General features: G+C 41.2%; 1 protein-coding gene across 1 annotated transcript in view; it reads left to right on the top strand.

Moving 5' to 3' along the window:
• SPTLC3 (serine palmitoyltransferase long chain base subunit 3) overlaps positions 1–11331 on the top strand; it is a 78484-nt gene extending 67153 nt beyond the window's left edge. The window contains 3 exon segments of the mRNA XM_060785977.2: positions 3228–3363; positions 7249–7378; positions 10680–11331. Coding sequence (XP_060641960.2) covers positions 3228–3363; positions 7249–7378; positions 10680–10793 — 380 coding nt within the window. The 3' untranslated portion in view covers positions 10794–11331.
• Positions 11332–21917: the final 10586 nt, after the last annotated feature.

Raw genomic sequence — 21917 nt, 5'->3', positions numbered from 1 at the left:
GACAAATACACTAAATCAAGGAAACCATGACTCTGTAAAACCCAAACAGTACTGTTCATTGCAGTAGGGTGATTTGGAGGTGTCTTCTTCATAGATTCGCCATGCATTGACATTGATTTAACAGCAGTTAACAGCAACAAGCCAATCTGTTAAAAGTCATTTCTCAACAGTCACTAAGTTGCTGAAAGACTGGTTCAATGAAAAGGGTTTTTTCTGCCAGTGGAGAGAGAACAGAGGAAGCGGCCAGGTTTTCTTTGGATGCGAGTTCCATCGCCAAGGAACAGTCAGTGTAAAGGACCTGCAGTAGTCCAATACTGCGAATTCTAGAGTTGTGATCCTTCTGGCTTTATGTAGCTAAATGCTACATCTCTGTAATGACTAATTGGTGCTTCTCATCTCTCTAGGTCACATGTGAAACACCATAGCCGCATTCCTATATGAATCCTGCACTCCTAGGATACAGAATCTTTGGTAGCCATGTGCAGGATTGGTCTTAAAAACATGAAATGCACGAGTCAGGAAAATGAATCCTTCAAGAAGATAGCCTCAGATCCCAATCCAGCAAGGACAATCATGTGCAGTAGCAGATTCTGGAGCATCAGTTTTAACTCTTAGTCCTTATGCCCAAAAGTGAGAGACAGTGTTGCATTGTGGTTTCAGTGCTGAACTAGGACATTGTTCCTTAGGGAATGACCAGACCATGAAATAGCATTGTTTTTGGAAAGCTAAGATATGCAAACCATTTTTTTTTCATGTATGGCTGTAATTGGTCTGCAATTGTGTTCAAGTACTGAGGTTTTTCCAAAATACTGATCAGTATAGTATTTTTGTGTGTGTTTGTTAATATTAGGGTTTAAATCCCTGCTCAACCATGGGCACCTCTCAAATGAAAGTAACACACACTCAACGTCAGAGAAAGGCAAGGTCACTCCCTCTACTCCAAACAAATTCTTTGAAGGAAACCCTGTGATAGGGTCGCTGTAAGTCAGAGATGGCTTGAAGGGACACAGTGACAACAATGCCCAACAGTTACTTGCACAGATATCCTCATTAACATCTCTATGTGCATCTGTAGTTGAGGGATGTTGTCATTAAAAAGAATAGAAAAAAGCACTAAGACTTACATCTCTTTACAGCCCATAAATTACAATTCTGTGCTAACATAGAGTCATTTGGAAATAAGAAGAGCAGAAATGCCTCATTTCTCAAACAGCCCTTGCTGTCCCAGCTCCACTGGCTGCCGATTTGCTACCGGGCCCAATTTAAGGTGCTGGTGTTATCCTACAAAGCCCTAAACGGTTCCGGCCCAAAATACCTTGAGAACCGCATCTCGGCCTACGAGCCCACGAGGATCTTGAGATCATCTGGGGAGGCCCTTCTCTCGGTCCCGCCTGCCTCACACGCACGCCTGGCGGGGACGAGAGAGCGGGCCTTCTCGGTGGTGGCCCCCCGGCTATGGAACTCCCTCCTTGCTGAAATCAGACAGGCGCCTTCCCTCATGGCCTTCCGCAAGGGCCTGAAAACCTGGCTCTTCGAAAAGGCCTTCAATTAAGTGCTATGTTTTTGGAATGACCACCGGAATGGACTATGACTATGAGATTGATTATGACCCCAAACAAGACGAAGCGGATTTTTAGTTTAATTAGTTGTGTATTCGTAAGATGTTGTGTTATGGTTTTGATCTATTGTAAACTGTTGTCTTTTCTATGTTCTATGTTTTGTACACCGCCACGAGTCGCCCTCGGGCTGAGAGTGGCGGTTAACAAGTGCAAATAATAAATAAATAAATAAATAAATGTGATGAAGAGAAGAACCTCAGGGTTATGATAATTACTGTATTTTTTAATATAAGGAAATTTGAAATAGTATGGCTTCAAGTGATGCCTAAGAAGAGTGCCAATTAAAAATTACTCCAAAGACACTGTAAAGTAATATTTCTCAGTGGGATGAAGCAGGATGTGCCATGAATAGCTTTTCTGGAAAGAGTAAAATGTCAAGTGTGACAGTGGCCTCCACAAAAGGAAACATGGTGATGCAATCAGGCTGTTAAAAAGATCAGAGATGCCACAAGATCAACTACGTCATGGTGTACAAAGGGAGACTGCAAGTTTTTGCGAACATGTGCTTTGTGTCTTGTTGCTAACCAACCAACATCAGAAGTAATCTAGATAAAACTTCCTTGGCTATTGGAAGATTAAAGAGATAGCAAAGTTATCACATTGTTGACAAAGACAAAAAATGACACTCTTGAGTCAGTAACAGGAAAGGATTAACTGTAGACCTCTTCACATGTACCTGGCCCCTGTTCTGTTTCGCCAACAGTTGCACATGGTGCCTTGTGCACCCCACTTCTCTCCTTCCTTCCTTCCTTTCTTCCCTCCTTCCCCCCCCCCCCCCCATCAGACAGGGACAGTGGGACAAGACGTGTTGGTGCCTTGTCCCCATCAGATGGGGGAAAGGTCCCAAAAATATGCATAGCTCCATTGGAGCTACCCAAAACCCACTTGCTTCTCCATTGTTGCCGAGGAAGCATCTTGCAACACTTCTTCGACACATTGAGGGTAAATGGGGCAGGGCCTGCTGAGCGTCATGTGAGAAGCCATGACTATTGAAAGGAAAAGAGGAAAGTGCACTGTGTGACAAAGTGACTGCTCACCTGTCCATCTTACTGAGATAGAAAGTGAAGGGAGTAAAATTATAAGGAGGAAAGGGACAGTAACCCTCACTGCTCCACACATACTTTCTCTTCCTTGCTATCATTGTTCCAACACTTTGCTTTCTTCCCAACTCCAAAGCAGTAAAAAATTGAGAAAATCATAAAATTGAATAGTGGGAAAATATCCCAAGAATCATTTCATCTGAACCTCTGCCAAAGTGCTTGACTGGTGAGAGATAAGGCTAGAAAGTAGGGAGACTTTAATATGTTCCTTTCACTGAACTAAGAAAGCACCCTTCACTTTATTGGTGAACGTGGTTGACTTACTTTCATTCAGCCATTTGAGTCAGTAGTCACAGTTGTTTTGCCTTCATTATATATTACATGTCTGAAATAATTACATGGAGCTGTGTAGAATGTTTACATAATGTATTAAAAGTTGCATTACATTATGAAGTAGTCAATCAATATTTTACTCAGCCTTCAGCACAAAGAACTAGATCTTGGTTTTTGTCCTGACAGGAGGATCATAATTTTCTCCCATCAATATTTCCATGCTTCTTTGTTTCAGGACTTCAGAGAGTCCGCCAACTATCAGAAAATACGAGGTATTTCAGACGAAGGTTGCATGAACTAGGCTTCATTATTTATGGCAACGAGGATTCCCCTGTTGTGCCTTTGCTGCTTTACATACCTGGTAAAATTGGGTAAGTGACTCCGGTTACTCTGTGAAGCTAATGCTCAGAATTTCACTCATCAGAAGTTTCATTTCACAAAGTTCTTTAAAAATACGTAGGAAAATCTCAAACAGCTCTGACCATTTCTCTGGTTTCTCTGACTGTGTCTTTCTTATCTACAATTTTCTATCCTGACTGACTGCATCTTCTCAGAGTCTTAGCCAAAGCTCTTACTGACCACCAGTGCTGGAATATATCTCTTGAAACAGTTTCTTCTGATAGTAATTACAGTGATTAAAGAGTAAATAGTTTGTTTGCTTTTTGTCGTGTCAGGAGCAAGTCGCTTCTGGTGTGAGAGAATTGGCCATCTGCAAGGACGTTGCCCAGGGGACGCCTGGATGATTTGATGTTTTTATCATCCTTGTAGGAGGCTTCTCTCATGTCCCCGCATGAGGAGCTGGAACTGATAGAGGGAGCTCATCCGCCTCTCCCCGGATTCAAACCTGCGATCTGTTGGTCTTCAGTCCTGCCGGCACAGGGGTTTAACCCACTGCGCCACCGGGGGCTTCCAGTAAATAGTTGCTACTGCTCATTACAGTGGTGAATATAAGTACCCGTATATACTCGAGTATAAATCGGCCTGAAAATAAGCCGAGGCACCTAATTTTGCCACAAAAAACTGAGAAAACGTATTGACTCGAGTAGAAGCCGAGGGTAGGAAATACAGCAGCTACTAGTATATTTCAAAATAAAAATAGATACCAATAAAATTGCATTAATTGAGATATCTGTAGGTTAAAAGTTTTTGAATATTTACATACAACTGTAATTTAAGATAAGACTGTCCAACTCTGATTAAACCATTATTCGAACCTTCTTCAATGTAAATGTGCTTACATATCCTTCCAATAATAATAAAGTAAAATAATAAATGTAATAAAAATAATAATAGAGTAAAATAATGTAAATGTAATAATAATAGTAAATAGAATAAAATAATAAATGTAATAAAATAATAATAGAGTAAAATAATGTAAATGTAATAATAATAATAGTAAATAGAATAAAATAATAAATGTAATAAAAATAATAACCCAGTAAATTAATAAATAACTTTGACTCGAGTATAAACCGATGGAGGCTTTTTCAGACAAAAGAAGGGACTGAAAAAATTGGCTTATATTCGAGTATATATGGTAACATGATCCATTGTACTTTATGACATATCACAGCCCTAAAATAAAAAGAATAAAGGCATCATAGCCCTAAAATGGTCCAAATGACAAAAATTATATCCCAGTGTCCCTTGCAGGCATTTGGAAGCAAAATTTCTCATTTTGTTCAGGTTGTGGCAGCTCTTCAGAATGCTCTTCAGAGCACCGGGATTGTGGCGCAGCTGGCTGAGTGTCAGCTGCATTAAGATCACTCTGACCAAAGGTCATGAGTTCGAAGCCAGCCTGGGTTGGAGTGGGTTTCCAACCATTGTGTAGCCTGTTGTCAACCTTTGCAACCCAAAAGACAGTTGCATCTGTCAAGTAGGAAAATAAGGTACCACCTTAAAGTGTGTGGAGGCTAAATTAACTAATTTATGAGGCCATAAAAAAGACTCCAGCAAGCACTCCAAAAAAAAGCATGCAGGGAATGCGGAAGTACTTCATCAGCGTCGCAGATGGACAATGAAAGCGACAGCTCCCCTGGCGACCAAAAAAAGTTAAATAGCTTCTGTCTATGTCTGTATATGTTGCACGTCAAAATTGGCATTGAATGTTTGCCATATATGTGTACACTGTAATCCGCCCTGAGTCCCCTGCGGGGTGAGAAGGGCAGAATATAAAAGCTGTAACTAACTAAATAAATAAATTTTTCAGGCTGGATGAGTTTGCTGTGTTAAGCCCCGGCAGTTGCCTATCTATCCTTTTAATCTTAATACCTGTATGTACTTGTATGTAGTGTGCCATTATTTGTAATGTACATCCCAATGTTGAAGTGTGCATTATCAAAACAAAATTGCCTGTGAATGTGATATGCAGGTGAAGGGGCTTGGCGTCCACTCGCTGGCTGGCCCTTTCCCTGCCTGCCTAACAGAGGCAAACAGCAGAAGGACAGACAGGCAAGGGGAAGCCAAACCCCTTTGCCCCTTCCTCAGCCTTGCACAAGTATGAGGCAGGCGAAGGAGTTTGTCTTATGCTTGTGTCTTGGCCTTTTCCCTGCCTGCTTCAGAAAGGGGAAGGGTCAAAGATGAGGGAAGATCAGGCCCCTGAGCCCCTTTGCCAGCCTTGCGTAGCTTGGTTCCCCCTTTCTCTCAGCCTTTCCCCTGCTTGCCTCACTCTGGCAGGCAGGGAAATGGCCGACAAGCAAGGGAAAGCCAAGCCCCTTCACTAGCCTTGTGCCCTTCCCAAGTGTTGAGAATGGGAGGAGGCTGGGAGGAGGCTTCAGTCAGCTATTCCACTTACCTGCTAGGGCAAGCCATTTTGCCATCCTCGCCCCATTCCCAACACTGAGGCTGAGGAAGGGGCAAAAGGGCTTGGCTTCCCCTAACTTCTTGGCCCTTCACGTGCTTACCTCGGGCAGGCAAAGAGCCAACGAGGAGGGTAAGCCAATCCCTGAGAGTGGAAAGAATAGCGCAGTAGTTCGTTTTTTTATACTGATTCTGCTTTTGGTATGAAAAATTATTTTGATCAAAAATTTTACTGTCATAATGTTCCCAGTTACAAAAACATTCTTTTAAAATATATGACAATGGGGAAATGTTTCTTTTTGTCTTGCATGCAAGAATGAAATAAATGAAGATATGGATATGTTCTCACTGGGTATACTTTTTTAAAGGTTCGTTGTGAATATGACAAACAGATGCTTGACAATGTGCATACGAGCATGCTAGCATTGGCCACAAAGTGCATTTTTACAAAGCTAACACTTTTTTTCCAAATGGAGCTCTTATCCAGGAGCTGTTTACATCATCTTAATCATTCTATTGGAGCCCCCGGTGGCGCAGTGGGTTAAACCCCTGTGCCGGCAGGACTGAAGACCGACAGGTCACAGGTTCGAATCCGGGGAGAGGCGGATGAGCTCCCTCTATCAGCTCCAGCTCCTCATGCGGGGACATGAGAGAAGCCTCCCACAAGGATGATAAAACATCAAAACATCCGGGTGTCCCCTGGGCAACGTCCTTGCAGACGGCCAATTCTCTCACAACAGGAGCGACTTGCAGTTTCTCAGGTCGTTCCTGACATGACAAAAAAAATCTTTCTATCAGGGTATATGTCCTAATCATTAATTGTGTTAACAGTATAATTATGTTTATTTGATTATTTGTATTCTGTTTTTCATTTTGATGTTAATTTCTCTTTTTTAATAGGTTTATGGTTATTAATTTGTATTATTTTATATTACTTTTTAAGATGTTTGTATTAGTGTAGGGCATTGAATGTTTGCCTTTTTTGTGTGTATATGGCCCTGAGTCTCCACAGGGAGAAAGGGTGGCCTATAACTAAAGTTTTTATTATTATTATTTTATTATTATATTATCTGGAGCCCCTGGTGGTGCAGTGGGTTAAACCCTTGTGCCAGCAGAACTGCTGACTGAAAGGTTGGCGGTTCGAATCCAGGGAGCATGGTGAGTTCCTGTTTGTCAGCTTTAACTTGTTATGCAGAGACATGAGGGAAGCCTCTCACAGGATGGTAAAACATCCAGGCGTCCCCTGGGCAAGGTCCTTGCAGACAGCCAATTCTCTCACAACTGGTGCGACTTGCAATGTCTCAAGTCTCTCTTGATACGAACAAAATTATATTTTAAGAGTGCTTTAGTTGTGTATTTCTGCATGGCAGGAGGTTGGACTAGATGGCCCTTCTTATTGATGGTTTGTACTCAATGCGTGATAAAGGAAATAACATTTTTCATATTTCTTTGCCCAGGGCTTTTGCAAGACGTTTGTTAGCCAAAAATATTGGAGTGGTAGTAGTTGGCTTTCCAGCTACCCCAATCACAGAATCCAGGGCTCGGTTTTGTGTGTCGGCTGCTCATACACGAGAGATATTAGACACGGTAAGCACAGCAAATGGCTTTGCAAAATGGATGGTGCATGTTGGAGGGGTCTGGGGAAGACTTGCCATGCCTCCCAGACTCTGTGCCGCCTTTATTGCGTGCCTTTGCTTAGTCTTTGTCATTGATTATTGTAGAAAGTTTGGCTTTTTTACAGCTTGTATCTATTTGTTTGAAATAGGATATCTCATTGCTGTTAGGGAGAAATATAAAATAGAAATAGGGTTTTCTGCTGAAGCTGATTGCATCCACTTAAAACAGGGTGGGCAACCACAGTGGGTCCAGGGGACAATTTTCTGGGACTCTTTGGAGTAGAGACTGCCAAAAATAGGGGGAATAGAAGGGTGGGAAGACACAAAACCACAGCAACAGCATAGTCACTTCTGCTTTTGAATAACTAGTGTTTTTAAAATGTTAAACAGTACCAGGGGGCCATAAAAATAACTTAGAGTTGCATGTAGGGCTGCCATGTGTCCACCCTTGATTTAAAAGTAAATGTGCATTTTAGTTTTATAGAATTCTTCTATGGGTTAAATGGAAAGGGAACGAATTTCCAATTGTCTAGATACATGTACAGTTCTATTTTCTATATAGATATACCCACATACATGCATAAAGTCATATAAATATAGATTATTTTCATAAGTGTCGAAGTGGACAACAACTCTATTCCTGGGTACTGCATGCCCTCTTCCTTGAACATTCAAAACTGGCACCTCCCAATCCCTAAACATTTTTGTTCTATCTTGTTAATTTCTCAGGATGGCCTCCTATAGTCTAAAGTGTTTGGACATTGGGGAAGAATAAATATCAATTTCAGATTTTCTGCATTATTGCTTGGGCAGTTTATAAGATATGTTTCTTTGGCCTAGTGTCTCAGATATCTTCCTAGTCAAAATCAAGGAATGAGGCAGTAAAAAAATCAATTGAAATAATTTGTGAAAGAGCAGTAGAACTTAGAACTATTATGAGCAGTACATTACCAAGTTAAAAACAGAACATAAAATCTCTGTGTCTAAAAATAATGATAATGCTGGCATGTAGCACTAAATAAGTGCTAAAATAGTGCTCACTGATGATGTTGTACCAAACATCTTGACAGGCTCCACTGAGCAGTACTAACTTTTAAAACTTTGCTTTTTTAAATCACAGGAGCACTAAAGGCATCTCAAAATGTAGAGAGTATGGGCTTATCTATACAGCAATACTCCAGACTGGCCCCAGAGGTGACTACACTGGCCACATTTACCCCACAGCAGCCGAAGCGGGGCAGACTGAAACTGGTTCGGCTCTGCCAGACTGTCACCTTACCTTTCCTTTCTCTATCACCATTGTCTGTGCTGATATCTGCCATTGCCAGGTGCCTTTGGTGACATCAGCAAAAACACCTGCATGACCTGCTGATGTCAACAAAGGTGCCTGGCAACAGTCAAGAACTCTCCTGGATGTTAGCAAAGGGACCCTGATCTGATCTGTCGTGTACAGGGAAAAGATGATGCTGGTGCTGGGACACTGGACAACAGACCAGTTCAGATTAGAGCTGATCCAGCTGTCAACAATAACCTCAAAATGCAGACCTACTCCAGAGTTTCACCAAAGTTCCAGAGCATTGCCAGAATTTGCTTAATATGGGCAAAAACTATATACTATTTATTTTTGTTGTTGTTATTGTTATTATTATTTGCATCCCATTTTATCTCTATAAAAAGAGACTCGAACGACTCACAATAAAACCAATGCAGTATAATTTAAAACCTAAAAATATACAAACATTAATGGTATTAGAAATAAACAGTTAAAACCAATTAACAACCTATCCATATAGATAAAACCACAGCACCCCCTGGCTTAAGCTTTAAAAGCTTTAAAAGACTGCCTGAATAAAAAGGTTTCAGCCTGCCACCAGAAGGACAGCAGGGAGGGGACCATTCTGGCTTCCCTGGGAAAAAAAGGAGTTCCGGGGTCGAGGGGCAGCCAACAAGAAGGAAGGCCCACTTTCTCATTCCCACCAACAGAGCTTGAGATGGAGGTGGGGCTGAGAGAAGGACATCTGAAGATCTCAGGGTCCAGGTAGGTTTATATAAGGCAGTGGTGCTCAACCTGGGGTCCTCAGATGTTTTTGGCCTTCAGCTCCCAGAAATCCTAACAGCTAGTAAACCAGCTGGGATTTCTGGAAGTTGTAGGCCAAAAACATCTGGGGGCCCCAGGTTGAGCACCACTGCTGTAAGGGGGATGCGGTCAGCCATACATCCTGTATCTGAACCATCTAGGCCAGTGGTTCTCAACCTGTGGGTCCCCAGATGTTTTGGCCTAAAAACTCCCAGAAATCCCAGCCAGTTTACCAGTTATTAGGATTTCTGGGAGTTGAAGGCCAAAACATCTGGGGACCCACAGGTTAAGAACCACTGATCTAGGCGTTTAAATGTCATAACCAGCGCTTTAAATTGTGCTCGGAAACAGACCGACAGCCAGTGGAGCTGCTACAACAGCGGGGTTGTCCACTCCCTGTAGCCAGCCCAAGTGAGTAATCTGGCTCCAGCTCTTTGGACCAGCTGAATTTTCTGAGCACTCTTCATAGACAGCCCCACATAGAGTGCATTACAATAATCCATACGGGATATAACTAATGCATATACCACTGTCGCCAGATCTGGCTTCTCAAGGAACGGGCACTATTGGCACTCAAGTTTTGAATGTGCAGACAAACTCCTAGCCACTGCATGTACCTGGGCTTCCAGGTTCAATGCCTAATCCAGGAGGACCACCAAACAGTGGACTTGTGTCTTCAGGGGGAGTGTAACCCCTTCCAGCAAAGGCTGAATCCCTATTCCTTGGTCTGCCTTCCGAAAAACATTTGTTTTGTCTGGCTAAAGTTTCAATTTGTTTGCCCTCATCCAGTCCATTACTGATGACAAGCAATGATTTAGGGTCAGGACTTCCTTGGCTTTTGGAAAGGAGTAATAGAGTTAACCCATGTTAAGGACAGGTGGTCCCTGGACATTGTTTGGACATCCATGAATGACTTCTGGTCCACTTTAGGCTGTAGGCTAGAATAGACAAGCCCTACATTGGACTTCCTTGGGTAAGAGCAATGACAGAAACAGTTGTAGCTATTCTAAGCAACACTAGAGAGGACCCACCCCCTTCCCAGCCATTCATTAAACACAATTGAACATGCCATGGCGCTTCAGCAATAAATGCCCCATCTGGATGCAGCTGTACAGTTGTGTAAATTATTCGTGGTGATGCTGAGTGGAAGCGAGAAGCATTTATGTTTTTCTAATATAGTGTAATTGTATTACAGGTCCTGAACGCTCTAGATGAAATGGGAGATTTTTTACAGCTGAAATATTCCCGGCACTCCAGGTCATCTCGTCCTGAACTATATGACGAAACGAGCTTTGAGCTTGAAGATTAAGTTTCCCTCCCATGGAGAAACCGTTATGAGGAAGAGGGGGACCTAAACAATCGGAATGCATTTCTTCTTTTCTGAGGACAGTTTTTGCTTCACAGTTAACCGAACCAAGAGAAGTACTGTACGTGTTTGTACCAGATCTGATTCTGTGTGCAAGAGACTGAAACATTGCTACAGATTCCCCTTCCCACCTTCCAGAAATACGCGTTTTAGTATTATTATTATTATTTTATGCAAAAGACTTTATTCTATTAAGTTAATTGCAACTGTGCCGAGTTTGTTATGGGCCTTTTTACGACAGGCTCTGGATAGTTCTGAATTATGATTATCATAAACGTTTTCAAAGACTGGCTTGAAATGTAGTATGTTGGGTGAAGGAAAAAGGAATTATTCTTATCTCCATTGGTGCTTCTATACTGTTTTTTGGCAGACAAACTGGGAAGTAGACATCTCTTGGCCAGTTATTAACTTAACAGAAGTCTGAATCAGGGAGACTGGTCACTCAGGATCCTCCTTAGCATTAACTGTTGCTGACAAAAGGATGGGGTTTTTCTAAAATGAAATTGTTAAGAGGGTTTTTTAAAATTAAATTTGGCAAAAAAAAGAGGCTAAAACCACAAAAAATATAAATTTCAATTCTTACACAGTTGATGCATTGAATTATTTTATAATTGAATGTAGAAGTTTGCTTCTGTATGCCTTTAAAAAAATACTAGATCTTAAAGCAATGCTACAGGTTTTCAAGCACATTCTACGTAATGGTTTCAGTTTCCTGTTTGCAACATTCGTAGCTTTATGGTATACAAAATACAGCTGATATTTCCAAGCCCATGAGTTCTTTGACTGTTTTGCAGGCTTTGTATAGTAATATATTTGTGAGTAAAGAGCACTTTGACTGTGAGTTGCACAGAATATGATGCTCAAAGAGTTTACTGTTTGTAGCTCTTGCTTCCTTTTAAATTGAAGGATCTCTGGTTGTTGATGTTTCTCTGTGGCGGAATTAACAGATTCGGAGATACTTGGTCTGTGTTCTTATTTTCTATGCAATTTATGTATCTGTTTCCTAAATGTTTAAAACATTAACTGTTTTAGGGCCGTGACCAATTATCCAAAAAGGGAATGATAGGGACAGGTAAACATATTCCCCCCACTTCCTTTGCATCAGATGAATTAGACCAGGACAAATCTGGTCTTTAGAGTGAATGAAAATGGTTCCCAAACAGCAACATCTTAAGACCCTTGTAGTCTGTGTAGATTTTAAGAATAGTTGAAAGTCACTAGTTGAAAGTCACTTTTGTAGTTTTGGCGGGAGCTGCAAGCCATTCTGGAATATCTGATGGCACTGTAAACACATCCGATCAAGAGATGGTTAGCTTTCTGTTGCACAGATGTACTTTGCTTTCATGTTCTTAAAAGCTGCGGTCTCCACTTAACCCACAGCTGCAAAATTAGATTTAAGAACAGAACAATTAAATTGTGGAATAGCAATTACAGTATATGACTCCCCTGCTTGTTAAAGAGCTTTGAGGATAAAGCAAGCCTGATTAGTTATGAGGTCCCTTTTTGTTGTTCAAGTTAATAAAATTCAATGCTGCTATAATGTTAAGAATGGACCGCAACACATTCCAGAATATCAAATGTCTGTTTCAGAAGTGAATTTTTGGGGGGTGGGTAGGGAATTATACAGTGTTGTGTGATTGTTCACTTTGGCAGATGAACTTGAGAAACACTAAAGGAGCCCATGTTTGTGCATTATGCTAAAACTACTGTATAAAGATTAAAGGATATTTTTGTGTTTTTTATTTTTGACTTTGGCTCATTTCTTCCTTATGTACCTACACATTTGCATGGAATACCTTTCTATTCTAGAAATACCCACAGTTGTGATCCACAATCTACAGGATCCCTAGAGCACGCTGATTTCAGTGGCCGTTTGTGGGTGATTTGGTTTACCTCTTTTGTGTGTGTGACTATCTCTCCCTCTCTTTTTCCTTCTTATTAGGCTGTTCAAGTTGAGAGCAAAAAATAAAGTTTCCCTATAGTTTGCTCCTCCCTTCCCAATCTCATAGCTCTCCAAGATTATTTTAATATTGTTTGTATTGACAAATGTATGCACTTTGATTTTGATTTCTATAACAAGTGAGTGCTTTTCTGGTAAACTTTTAATATTGAACATATTTGGAAATTCTAAAAATTAAACTGCTGTTTCAGCATTTATCTTCACTACATAGACAGCCTCTAGACTAGCATTTCTCAACCTGGAGGTCAGGACCTCGGGTGGGGGGAGGGGGTCGCAATGAGGTGTCAGGTAAAGGTAAAGGTTGTCCCCTGGCATTAAGTCCAGTCATGTCTGACTGGGGTGTGGTGCTCATCTCCATTTCTAAGCCGAAGAGCCAGCATTGTCCGTAGACACCTCCAAGGTCATGTGGCCGGCATGACTGCATGGAGGTGTCATAGGAGTCGCCAAAGACCCATCAGAAAACGGAGCATTTTCTGTTGGTCTTAGGGCTTCTGTGTAGGAAATTTGGCCCAGTTATATCGGTGGGGTTTAGAATGCTCTTTGACTGTAGATGAACTATAAATCCCAGGAACTACAACTCCCAAATGTCAAGGTCTATTTTCCCCAAACTTCTCTAGTGTTCACATTTCGGCATGTTGAGTATTTGTACCAAGTTTGGTCCAGATCCATCATTGTATGAGTCCACAGTGCTCTCTGGATGTAGGTGAACTACAACGCCAAAACTCAAGGTCAGTGCCCACCAAACCCAGTATTTTCTGTGGGTCATTTGAATTCTATGTGCCAAGTTTGGGTCGAGTTCGGAATGCCCTTTGATTGTAGGTTAATTATAAATCCCAGAAACTACAACTCCCAAATGACAAAACCAACCCCACCAGTATTCAAATTTGGGCGTATCGGGTATTTTTGCCAAATTTGGTCCAGTGAATGAAAATACATCCTGCATATCAGATATTTACATTATGATTCATGACAGTAGCAAAATTACGAGTTATGAAGTAGCAACAAGAATAATTTTTGGTTGGGGGTCACCACAACATGAGGAACTGTTTTAAGGAGTCATGGCATTAGGAAGGTTGAGAAACACTGATCTAGACTGGGTTGTTGTAGGTTTTTTCGGGCTATATGGCCATATTCTAGAGGCATTCCTGACATTTCGCCTGCATCTATCCTGAGGATGCTTGCCATAGATGCAGGCGAAATGTCAGGAGAGAATGCCTCTAGAACATGGCTATATAGGCCGAAAAAACGCAACAACCCAGTGATTCCAGCCATGAAAGCCTTCGACAATACACTGATCTCAATTCTTCATCATTCACCATCCAAACTACTGAAAGGACATCCTTTTCAGCCCAGTCCTCTGTCTCTTGTGCTTTCTTCAGTAATCTTGTTTTTTGTCTAATTTCTTCTATTTCTCTTCCCAGGAATAAGGTAGTTAGAGTAGATATTAAGCAAAATTTAAAAGTATAGGACTCGTGCAGCAGTAGCATCTTGAGTTGCTAGGGACAGGAGAAATATGGCTTGTGTTCTGTATGTGCCTTTGAGTTATTTGTCCCCTGCTTCCTTACACAAATGTGGACAAACCTGCAACAATAATAACTGGAAATATTTGTAAAAGAAAGCAATAGCTATAGTCTGCCTTTGCTGCTTTCCGCTTCCTTCTTGCTTTTTGCTCTGTTTCTCACATCTATACGACATGTACCACTGACTACATTTTTTAAAAAACCTCTTGTAAGTGGATATGCAAAGAAATAGTCATTTGATTTACAGCCAAATGGGTTTGTAAGTAGAATACGACTGTAGGAACTATCTTATCATGAATTTCATTTCAATGCCAAGAAAATAAAAGATAATCCACACTGGGCTTTGGGAGCATTGAGGAGCAGCACTCTATTACTTCACTCTTTTTGACCCTACGCTTCAACTCAAAAGTTTCATAAAGTAAAATTTGTAAATAAAGTAAAACCACAATGTATAGCTATAGTAAAACAAGGGTCTCAAATGGCTAGCAAATCAAAAGGTCATCTGGAAGTGTAAAGCCTCTTTTTCCAGGAGTGTACATGGCAAGAGTCTGCCATAAACCTCCAGTCCCATCCCGTCTCAGGTGGCTTCTGGGAACTGGATTTAGCTTCCTCAAAGAACCAATTTCCTCTCCCATTGTACTATTCACTGCCACCCACCAAATATTATTTGCAAGATATTTGGGAGTTCCTTCATTTTTTAAAAAAACTCCCATACTTATGTTTTTTCCTTTACCAAGAGTCCTAGTTGCACAGTTGAGCACTAAGCGGATGTGGATTCCCGTAAGATTTGGCATTTCAGTTTTAGTGTGTGAACACATGTGCCTCTCTCCTCGAATGAACAATCATTTCAGCCTTTTATTAGCAGGGAGGAAATTTTATTGCAGGATATTCCCAGCAGCCACAAAGTACAAATACAGAATGAATGTCTTCCTGGGGAGTCATTTTAGGATTAGAAAAAAATGACAGTGCACCTGCTTGCTTCCTGTAATCTTTCAAAAATGGACGATAAAGGAATAAAGTAATCATGTCTAAATCAGGATCAATAAAGAGATTAAGGAAGATCTGGAATTTGACCCTCCTAGAACTCTTCCCTATAGTGGTTGCAGCCCACATCTGGGGCAGGGATTTCACAAATCTGCACTTTCAGCCATGTTCATAAATGAGCAAAAAGCAATGCTCACAAAATGATATGGATCAACTCTGTAAGGAAAGTGTTGAGCTATATAGACTATAGCATATCTAGTTTGTTGTCTCTGAATTTAGTCTATCAATTCCTTTGAAGATTCCATCTAAATCGATCGAGTAGCAACCTGAGGAAGGGGAATTTTCCCAAAACAAAGTTAACCCTTGTAGTTGCTATCCAAAGGATTTTTGCAAGTGCTATCATCACATACCTGACAAGAAGTCCTACAACCACTTGAATCTACATGGTAACGAACTTCAATTAGAAAACATTTATTTGAATCCACATGGGAATTAACTTTAATTGGATAACATTCCATAGAAAAAAACAGAGTTTGAACTTTAATATTCCTAAGAAGAAATCACGAGGATTTTTATAGAATTTACAACATTTTGTGATTGTCAACTTATTATTCAAGGTTGATTATGTATTATTATTATTATTATTATTAAGAGAATTTCTATCCCGTCCTTCTCACCTCTGAAGAGGAACATAGGACGGCTAAAAACAATACGCAGCATAAAATACATTTAACCTACATTAAAAACAGTTATAAATACATTAAAACAATTCGCCATTTCATGTCATCCTCCAAATCAATCCATTGCCATCAGTTCAAATAGTCTGTTAAAACCATATTCGGTCCATTGCAATCAACTAAAAACAGTCCATTAAAACCATCTATTCTGCAAATGCTTGATCCCATAACCAGGGCGTTCAACAACTGAGGGGCCACCACCCAGAAGGCCCTGTCTCGTTCCCACCAAACGGGATTGTGATGGCAGCGGGACTAAGAGCAGGGTCTCTCCGACGATCTTAAGGTCCTTGAGAGTATGTATGTTTTCATAACTGATTAATTTGTGTTTATATGTGCCCATGATATTGAAACAAATAATAATTGAATTGTATATATCACATGCACTGTGCTAACCTATGTTTTAATTGATATAGTCATAGAACAACATTATACATATACGACTCTACAGAGTTGAGCCATATGCTGTCCCAGCTAGATTATTAATTACGATCTAAGCATAGCTACACTACATTTGCCAAAAAGGAATGATTATGGAGGCAGTCTATCCTTGCTTCAGGGCTTGTCTGCATAAATTTAAAAAACCTGGATTAGTGTTGGCAGTCTACATGATGCACAGTGCCTTCCTAAAAATATACTGAGTTTTCTCCCTTTAGCTCGACTTTGCTACACTTTAAGCAAAGTCAAGCAATACTCCAGAGTTTTAACTAAAAATGCTATCTTTAAATTTATGGGAGTTGCAAAGAAGTAGTAATCGATGCATGTGAGAGCTGGACCATAAGGAAAGCTGAACGAAGGAAAATACACACTTTTGAACTGTGGTGTTGGAGGAAAATTCTGAGAGTGCCTCAGACCATGAGAAGATCAAATCAGTCCATACTCCAGGAAATAAAGCCAGACTGCTCATTGGAGGGAAGGATATTAGAGGCAAAGATGAAGTTCTTTGGCCACATAAAGAGAAGCTGAGAAAGCTAGGAAAAGATAATGATGCTGGGGGGAAATGGAAGGAAAAAGGAAGAGGGGCAGACCAAGGGCAAGATGGATGGATGTTATCCTTGAAGTGACTGGCTTGACTCTGAAGGAGCTGGGGGTGGCAACGGCCAACAGGGATCTCTGGCATGGGCTGGTCCATGAGGTCACAAAGAGCCGGAAGCGACTGAACGAATAAACAACAAAGAAGTAGTAGGCAATGAGTACGTTAAACATTTCAGTATTGTTCTATTATCTGAGCGGAGGCCATCAGGGGGCAATAGAAAGAGAAGGACAGTCCATTTTATGGAGGTGGAGGGTGGGTTAAAGGCAGAGAACCATTTCACACACACCCCTTTTTCCCCCTGTTATTCCCCCCACCCATGTCCCTCCCTATTTCCCTTGTTTATGATATGGGAAATAGGGAGGGAAAATAACCAGCGAAAACAGGGGGAAATGTTTTTCCTCCTACTACCCACACTCCATAAAGTGGACTGTCTTTCTCTCCCTAGCAGCCCCTAGAGGCCTCTGCCCAGATAATGGAACAGTATCAACTTTTCAAATCCACATTTTCATATTTTAAGCCGTATCATTTGGCATCTTTTAAAGTCTGATGTGCAATAGGACCGGGCTGTAGCACAGTTGGCTAGGAGTCAGCTGCATTAAATCACCACTGACTTAAAGGTCATGAGTTCGAAGTCAGCCTGTGTCGGAGTAAGCTCCTGACCATTTGTCTAGCTTGTTGACCTTTGCATCCCGAAAGACAGTTGCATCTGTCAAGTAGAAAATTTAGGTACCGCTTATGTGGGGAGGTTAATTTAACAAATTTACAATGCCATAAAAATCTCCAGCAGTGGGTGAAAGAATGAGGAAGTACTCCATTAAGGACTCGGTGTCACAAGTGGTCTGGAAAGCGACAGCTCCCCCAGAATTCGAGCATACCCTCATGAAGCTTAAATTGCCTCTGTGTTTGTCTATATATGTTATGTGTCTATGGCATTGAATGTTTGCTATATATATGTGCTCTGTAATCCGCCCTGAGTCCCCTGCAGAGTGAGAAGGGCAGACTATAAATACTGTCAATAAATTAATAATTAATAAATACATAAATTGATCATTTGTGTTTGGCCGAGGGGTGTAGCTATGAGAGAGGAGGTAAATTCCCTCCTCATAATTGTTCTGATCTCACAAAGGAAATTGTCCGTCAATCCCCATATTTCTAGCTTTGCATGGAGTCACTTGCTGGTTTATTTCAGAACATTTTTATTTGTATTTTGTTCCTCTCCTCATGCCAATGGCTTCACAATAAGCCAGGAATGGATGGTGCTGGTGGTGGTTTTAATATCGTTTAGCCAAGAGCATCTGGACATTTTGTCCGGCAAGGTGCAATTGTGATGTGGTTGGATAAATGGGCCTCCCTACGAAAGTCTTCCAGTTGGCTTCTTTGAGACCAGGAGCATTCAAAACCCCTGAACGGTGAACCAGTGCTAGGAATCTATTCCCAAAACCATTCAATCCCCCCACTTCGTTATTCCTCACATTTGGTAAATCACATCTATCCTCCAACTTAACAAGGACCTGTTCCTTTACAGTTTCCAGAAGCGGTCTATTATTAAACAGACATAGATTTTGGACAGCACAACGGTGGCAGTCAGACTTCAACCATAAATACTGTGTAAAAAAACACACTGATGGCAGCAGGGAGAAGCTTTCTTTTATATTAAAATTTAAGTGTTATAAATGGCTTGTTACCTAATGCCAGCTGGACTGTGGAGTGTGTTTTTCTCCTTTTCTTTTCTACACATTGATCCTTCTTTTTGTCAAGGATTTTTTTTCTCTTAAAAGCTGTAATGCCAACCTTCTTCCATTTATTCAAGTACGGTCTTAAATAAATAGCCACAATTTAGGTAAAGAATCAAAAAGCACCAGCAATAAAAAAATTCTATTTAAAATAGAGATGTTTGTCCTAAAACTGGAGTAGGAGATGAACTTGTTTCAAATGGCACTGACCAGCAATAAGAAAAAAGTTGGGCTGCTTCTCAGCTTCTAAATGGCCTGGTTCAGCGGCATCTGCAAATCTGAAAGACCCTCTGGAACCAGTATTCACTTTAGACGTGGCAAAGAAGTGGAGTTATAAAATTTAGTTTGCAATTCTCTATTAACATAGGTTTGACATTAAGTCAAATCGAGTCTGACTCTGGGGAGTGGTGCTCATCTCCATTTCCAAGCCAAAGAGCCAGCATTGTCCGTAGACGCCTCCAAGGTCGTCTGGCCAGCATGACTGCATGAAGCGCTGTTACCTTCTTGCCAAAGCGGTACCTATTGATCTACTTATATTTGCTTGGTTTTGAACAGCTAGGTTGGCAGAAGCTGGGTCTATCAATGGGAGCTCACTCTGACGTGCGGATTCAAATCGCCGACCTTCTGGTCAGCAAGTTCAGCAGCTCAGCACTTTAACACGCTGCGCCACCACGGCCCCCATTCTATTAGCACAGATATCCTCCAGCTGTTTGGGCCTCCAACTCCCAGAAGCCCTAACAAGCTTGTTCAATTGTCAGGAATTCTGGGAGTTGAAAGTCCAAACAGGTTGAACTTCCGAATTGTCAGTCTTCAGTCCTGCCGGCACAAGGGTTTAACCCATTGCGCCACCAAGAGCTCCAGCAGTCATGGTGGCACAGTGGGTTAAACTGCTAAGCTGTAGAACTAGCTGATCAGAAGGTCAGTGATTCGAATCCAGGGAGCAGGGTGAGCTTCTGTAGTTAGCCCCAGCTTCTGCCAACCTAGGCATTTGAAAACATGCAAATGTGAGTAGATCAGTAGTACCATTTCTGTGGGAAGGTAATGGCGCTCCATGCAGTCATGCTGACCACATGACCTTGGAGGCGTCTATGGACAACGCCGGCTCTTCAGCTTAGGAATGGAGATGAGCACCACTCCCCAGATTCAGACTCCATTTGACTTAATGTCAAGGGGAAACCTATGTTAATAGGGATTGCCATTTGAAACAAGTTCATCTCCTAGTCCAGTTTTACCTGGAAATAAATCTCATCAAACTCAATAGAATTTACTTAGAGTTTGGAATTTACTTAGAGTTTGGAAAAACGGTTTTTGGAATATAACTCCAAGACATACCTTGTCAAAATGGGATATAGGCTTCTTTAGCATGAGACAATATGGAAAAGACAATGATGCTGGGTCAAGTGGAAGGCAGCAGAAAAAGAGGAAAAGATGGGTTGACTCAGTCAATGAAGCCACGGCCTGAATTTGAAAGATCTGAGCAGAGTTGCTATTGACTGAGACTCATGAAGGTCTCTCATTCATCAAATCACCACAAATTGAAGCTGACTTGCCAACTATAAACAAATAAGAGGACATGACAACAACAACAAACAAGGCACAACGAAGTAACTTAGCAGGCACTGGACTTATTTCAGAGGAAACATACATTCATTTGTATTTTGAGTGGACTAAAACGACACCCAAGTGGGAATCAGGTAATTATGTTAAAAGTTAATTTTGATGTACAGATTTTCTTTATCCAGAATTCCAAAATCTGAAAGGTTCCAAAATTGTCCACATGGGCGGCTGAAATAGCAACATCTTTGCTTTCTGATGATTTGGTTTCCTGCACAAAATCATTACAAAATGTGTATATGATATTTCCATCAGGTTGTGAGTATGTGAAACATAAATGAATTTTGTGCTTAGAATTGGGTCCCATCTCCAAGACATCTCATTATGTACATATATGCAAATATAGGTATGCTGGAGTTTGGGGGGGAAATCCAAAATCTAAAACACTTTCAAATAAGAGATACTTGACCAGGATCAATATGCTATTGCACTTTTTTGTGGCCCTTTTTTGTGCTACCTCTTCATTCTGCCTTGGTCAGACCACACCTGGAATATTATGTCCAATTCTGGGCACCACAATTCAAGAGAGATATTGACAAGCTGGAATGTGTCTAGAGGAGGGCGACTAAAATGATCAAGGGTCTGGAGAACAAGCCCTATGAGGAGCGGCTTAAGGAGCTGGGCATGTTTAGCCTGAAAAAGAGAAGACGGAGAGGAGATATGATAGCCATGTATAAATACCTGAGAGGAAGTCACTGGGAGGAGGGAGCAAGTTTGTTTTCTGCTTCCCTGGAGACTAGGACGCGGAACAATGGCTTCAAACTACAAGAAAGGAGGTTCCATCTGAACATGAGGAAGAACTTCCCGACTGTGAGATCATTCAGAAGTGGAACTCTCTGCCCCAGAGTGTGGTGGAGGCTCCTTCTTTGGAAGCTTTTAAACAAAGGCTGGATGGCCATCTGTCAGGGGTGCAATATTCCTGCTTCTTGGCAGGGGGTTGGACTGGATGGCCCATGAAGTCTCTTCCAACTCTATGATTCTATGATTGCATTCATTAACACAGATGTGTGTTGTAATTAAATGAGCCATAAATGCCCCCCAAAAGGTGGTCGTCCTTCTTCATCTGCCGTCCCAGCTCACCAACCCATTTTTCTTCTCTAATGGCAAAACAGGTATTTCAAAAGCAGGAGTTTGTAGTGGGATGCAAACTTTGGGAAGTGGAAACTTGTTTTTCAAAATACGCTCCAATGACCTGGCTCGGCTTTCACATTCTAAGTCCAGTTGTTTTATGAAAGTTTTATGACAGAGTGTTACATGGGTATCAAATAACAGTTATTCTTTAAGCTTCCGTCAGGAATAGTTGGACAGAACTGGCCAGATCTTCCTCTAGTAAGAGATGCCAAGTATCTTTTGACTTCTCTCCAGCTGCACCAATTCATACCAGCTGAGAATGGGGCTATCTGACTGTATTCAGCTGCTGCAAAACTGTTTGAAGACAATCAACTGCACATTATTCTCTAGCAACAGCTTAGCAAAGTGAGAGCTG

This window comes from Anolis sagrei, chromosome 1 (assembly GCF_037176765.1).
Source record: "Anolis sagrei isolate rAnoSag1 chromosome 1, rAnoSag1.mat, whole genome shotgun sequence".
NCBI lineage: Eukaryota > Metazoa > Chordata > Lepidosauria > Squamata > Dactyloidae > Anolis > Anolis sagrei.
This window is presented reverse-complemented; position numbering and strand designations above follow the sequence as displayed.